The 5335-nt window shown below is 34.3% G+C and overlaps 1 protein-coding gene across 1 annotated transcript; it reads left to right on the top strand.

Annotated features, from left to right (window-relative positions):
- Positions 1-544: 544 nt before the first annotated feature.
- On the top strand, positions 545-2255 carry LOC8284608 (AT-hook motif nuclear-localized protein 23). Its single transcript, XM_002519780.4, has one exon. It carries the CDS (start codon positions 1002-1004, stop codon positions 1869-1871), a length of 870 nt encoding a protein of 289 aa, XP_002519826.1. The 5' UTR covers positions 545-1001; the 3' UTR covers positions 1872-2255.
- Positions 2256-5335: the final 3080 nt, after the last annotated feature.

Raw genomic sequence — 5335 nt, 5'->3', positions numbered from 1 at the left:
GAGTCATAGATTGTAATTCTCCGAAAAAAAGTTCCATTCGATGGCACTAAACTATATATCGATTTTATAAATGTCTTTTGATGAGTTTAATTGTCTGAGTATGGAATTGAATTTTTATTTCACTAATATTGGAAAAATAAACTTAACACATCCATAATGGAAAATCATAAAAATTTATATTAAAGTGGAATTTAACACCATTATAATGAAAAATCATAAAGATCTTTAGAAAATATACTAATATTTATATTTTAAATCTAATTAATACAAAATAAAAAAAAAACATTGTCAATCTAAAAATATGGGATGAGCCAATTTAATCAAATTGATGAAGTTGAAATCGAATTTTGAGTTCTCCAAAGTGGAATTCGAATTTAAAAGGATTTTATCTTTCTTTACAGTCTTCAATATTTAAGTGTTTATTTTGAGAAAAAGACTAGAATAAAGGGAAAGAGCTTCTTCTTGAGGGAACCATATTAATTCACAGCTCTGTTTGTGAGAGTGGGAATTGATTATGATCCAACCTCTTACATATCTCAAAGTAAGAAAACGAAAATAAAATATTTCTCAACAAACCATTATTCTAATCAAATATTAAAACTTTTGGGTTGTGAGAGAAATGACTGCGTTTTTTAGAGTTCTTGTCCCCTCTCCTCTCCTCCTTCCCTTCCCTTCCCTTTCCCTTTCTCTGCACTCAATATCCTTCATTCATCTCCTTTGTTTTTCTTGATTTTCTTCCCAAAATATACATATCCACTTCTTTTTTTTAAATTTTTCTGTCGAGTCCCGGAGTTCCCATCCCTTTTTTTTAAAAAAGGATTTTGTTTATAATTTCCTTCTCCACCTTCAGCCTTTACGATATATATTTATATTAAACAACAAAACAAACAGTGTTTAATCATCTCAAAAATAATTAAAATTTCTTTCCTAAATTTTTTAACAAATAAAACAAATCAATTAATCATCTCGCTTTCCTGTTTTCTTTTCCTTTTGATGTTGGCATGGCAGGTTTGGATTTAGGCACTACTCGCTATGTTCATCAGCTCCACCATAGACCTGACCTTCACCTCCAGCGCCAGCTTGAATCTGAAGACCACGATTCCAATCGTCCTGGCGGCGGTCATTTCTCCACTGACCACCACCAGCAACATGAAGACGGTTCCCAACAAGGCCTAGACCTAGTTGCTGCGGCTACAAACTCTGGAGACATCGTGGCTCGCCGGCCTAGAGGTCGCCCGCCTGGTTCAAGGAATAAACCAAAACCTCCTGTCATAATTACTAGAGAGAGCGCCAACACTCTGCGAGCCCACATTCTTGAAGTAGGAAATGGATGCGATGTGTTTGAGTGTATCTCAAACTATGCACGTAGACGGCAGAGAGGGATTTGTATACTTAGTGGAGCGGGAACCGTGACTAACGTTAGCATCAGGCAACCAGCTGCAGCTGGAGCTGTTGTTACTCTTCATGGCAGATTTGAGATCTTATCTTTATCTGGATCTTTCTTGCCTCCACCAGCCCCACCTGGCGCAACTAGCCTAACAATCTTTCTTGCTGGTGGGCAAGGGCAGGTGGTCGGAGGAAGCGTGGTGGGAGAGTTGACGGCAGCCGGGCCGGTGATTGTCATCGCAGCATCTTTCACAAACGTTGCATATGAGAGGCTACCCTTGGATGAAGATGAGCAGCTACAGATGCAGAGCGGTAGCAGCGGTGGTGGTGGGGGAAGTGGAGTTGGGAATAATCCATTTCCTGATGGGGCAGCAACCTCAGGTGGATTGCCGTTCTTTAATTTACCACTGACTATGCCGTCAAACGTGCAGTTGCCGGTAGACGGATGGGCCGGGACAAACTCAGGCAGTAGGGCTCCATTTTGAGATAATAACAATAAAAAAAAAAAACCATTCTGGTGACATGGTGGCAATGTGTCGGATAATCGGATTGCCGAATTTGCAGCTTTCTCTATTGGATTACAGTAGGCGGGCAAGATCGTGGGCTTTTGTTGGATAGAAAGGTCAGCTTATTTCATGGATTTCTTGTACTCACCATCATCATCACCATGTTTTTTCTTCTTCTTCTACTCCTTCTGTGATGTTCTTTAGGGTGTCTGCTTTTTTTTTTTTTTTTTCCTTTTTGGTTCTTATATTAGACTACTTTTTATGGTTTCTGGAAATAGTCTTCTTGTTCATTAATTGTGGAACTATCTTTTTCTTCTTCTTCTCGTTATATGAAATAGTTCGAGGATATATTAATTGATCAAACTGCAACATAGTGAACTCGACTGATATTAACACATCAACTAGGGTTTTCTTAAAAAATCTCGCTAATTTCTTTCTATGCTTCCTCTTGGACCTCACCTATTGCTACTTGTCAACATAAGTTGGGATTATATATGTTCCTCTATGGTATTACACAATTCTTGTTTCTTTATGATAAAATAACGGGTTTCAGACAAATAATTAAGGAGTTTCTGAAGTAAACCTTGCAAGAATTGGCAACATGGGTTGCAAATATTTTTGCATTGTTTTCAGGAGGGAATAAGTATGACAGTGTTAAAGAAAAAGAGTGGCAGTAGTTCTTATGTACAGGCCTTGCTCTTTTCAAGTTTAGGCTGACTTTCTGGATCTACTTCTCTTGGGAATCGGCTACACTAATTGTTTGCTCTATTCAACTGATTAACATTCCTGTCTCCAAAATCTTTTCTGTTTTTGAAATAAAGAAAGACATATGAAAAATCCAAGCAGCACGCCCATTGGCAATTACTGCTTAACAAATAAATTAATTCACACCCTTGATAGTATATTAATCTATAGATCACAGAATTAACAAATAAATTAATACACACACTTCCTGTTATTTTTCCAATTATTTTATTTTACTTTAAGTAATTAATTCATCTTGTACTTACATAAATATTTATCTAGATTTCATGATTAGGTAGCCTAAATTCCCTTGTTGTATAGTCCCCATGCCAGCCTCTCAGACATAGCCAGCTAATAATCTAATTCAACTCTACATGACCAAAAGTTTCACCTCTTGTATATAAGTATTCCCTTGTCGCAACATTAGTTTTATAAAATGTTGATCTACTGAGCTTACAAAATCCCCTTTTCTAAACAATTTTTAGACACTGAATTGAGATGAAGTGGGCACCAAGCTAGGTATATGCATTACTTTTTAGCCAAGTACTGTTCATTTTCTTCATCATAAACATAGCAGTAAACTTGCAAACAAATAATTTAAAAGAATTATTTATCCCTTGTCTTTACTTTTGAACTACTTCTCTACTCATCAGAATCTGGTAGATTTTTGCTCATGTCTCTCTCTTCATTATGGCTTCTGTTTATCTTTTTCTTGCTCAGTCCATCCCCCTTCTTCGAAGATGGTATGCGACGTAGGTCAAAAGAATATGCAGTATTAGTTCTGTAGCTAGCTATTGTGTGGCTTGTGTACTACCTTAAAGCTATCCTAAACTTCACTGCGTAGTTAAAGAATTCCAAATGCTTGCAGTACTCATTGCAGTACCTTCTTGAAATAGAAATTGGAGTTGAATGATTTTACCGATGGAAATAGAAATTTATTGATTGTTCTGAAAATTGTAAGGGTAAATTTGTTGACTGTGAGACATTCTTCTTTAATTAAAACAAAAGAAAATAGCATCGTTAGTAGATATATTCGTAGATAGACTCTTCAATATACGTAGTAGAATCTCAGCTTTTTAATTCTAAGTGTTAGAGCAGTAACATTCATAATTTTATATTTCATTTTATAGGCTTAGGTTTCCAAGGACGAGAATGGATTTAAATATTGCAACAACTGACCATATATATATTCAATTTAGGGATCTTTTCTTTCTGGGTTCCATGGCTGTGGTTGCGTTCCATTCAACTGAATACGAAAAAATTATTCCCTATGTGCTTATTTTTGGATGAATTGCATTGATTCCTTAATCAATACGCCTAACTTTAGAATATGCTTAAGATAATTCCTTAAATTTTTACTATATTTAAGATCACTAAAGGTTAAGTTTTCCCTTAGCTTGTCATGTTGTGTGATATTAAGCTTCATCACATATATAATTGGGTTGTTGATACAGCATGCAGCAGAGTATATGACTGCAAGTTTAAGCAAATCCTTCTGCAGTTGTAAACAAATATTTTCTTCAATTCATAAGGAATCTAATGAGCCATGTGCTATATAACATGGACAACGATTCAGCGATTACTCATTTAGTGCGGTGAAAAATGACTTACACCTAAAATCTCTCGAGATACGCCCTCTTCACTAGAAATATACCTCAGTGTACTTCAAACTTATATTTAAACATGCAGTTAAATATCTCATATCTTTTACCATACATACTCCATAGGCTGGTTAATTTTCCTTTGTGTTCTTGATACGTGCCCTTGATTTCTGGATCGATTTGATTTTTAGATTATAATCATGGAAGTATCAGTTCTACATTTTAACAGGTCTAATTCTCATCCTGCTCAATATTTCTCGAGTTTGGACATCTTATGTTCTTTAGGCTTTGCCTAATTCTAACTTTAAAGTTGAAATTATTCTGATTAAGGATATAACTTTCTTACAACTCGTTTGTCTTAGTCTTACTCGATCTACAAATTGCATATAGAAGAAAAGCATATAGGAATTTCAATTAAAGTAAGCTTATTCTACTAACTTTTAATTGCACAATAGATTATTAATTTTCGGATAATTGGTAGAATCCATTGCCTTTTCATTTATTGTATTACTAAAATATATTAATTAGATTAAAAATGTTATCCATTTGGTCCAGTCAATAAAATGTAAAAAAATAAAATCTACAAATCAAAAAAATAGAACAAGTGCAATTTCAAAAATCCAGGCATGCAAATTAATGAAACAAGAACAATAAAAAGAAAAATGCCCAAAACCTTTTAATCAATTATTAGGGATCATTAATTAATGGTTTAAATTACTTGCTTTTGATTCTAGTAGGATCTTATTTTCAACTATATGATTTTCAAATAGTCTGCAACAAAGCTTTTATCGCAATTCAAATAATCTATTAAGGACTCTCCTATCAATTTTATAATCAAATTCTTAAATCTAGAAGAGCCAATCCTGTCCTAGTTACTAAAGGCTAGCAGCCTTTGATTTTATTATAAGAAAATAAGCCTTCAACCATGGGAAATGATCTATGGCCGTATCTATATATGTACTTGTAATATTTATTATAAACACCATGAGACAATGGTTAGGGATATATTAAATTCTTAGTGAGATTGATTCTGATGTAAAATTATAATATAACATATGTAAATTATATATGCACAACTAATATGCTGCCAACAAATAG

This window comes from Ricinus communis, chromosome 5 (assembly GCF_019578655.1).
Source record: "Ricinus communis isolate WT05 ecotype wild-type chromosome 5, ASM1957865v1, whole genome shotgun sequence".
Lineage (NCBI taxonomy): Eukaryota > Viridiplantae > Streptophyta > Magnoliopsida > Malpighiales > Euphorbiaceae > Ricinus > Ricinus communis.
This window is presented reverse-complemented; position numbering and strand designations above follow the sequence as displayed.

Coding starts and splice junctions, on each gene's coding strand:
- LOC8284608 (XM_002519780.4), top strand. CDS start 1,002: ATGGCAGGTTTGGATTTAGGCACTACTCGCTATGTTCATCAGCTCCAC.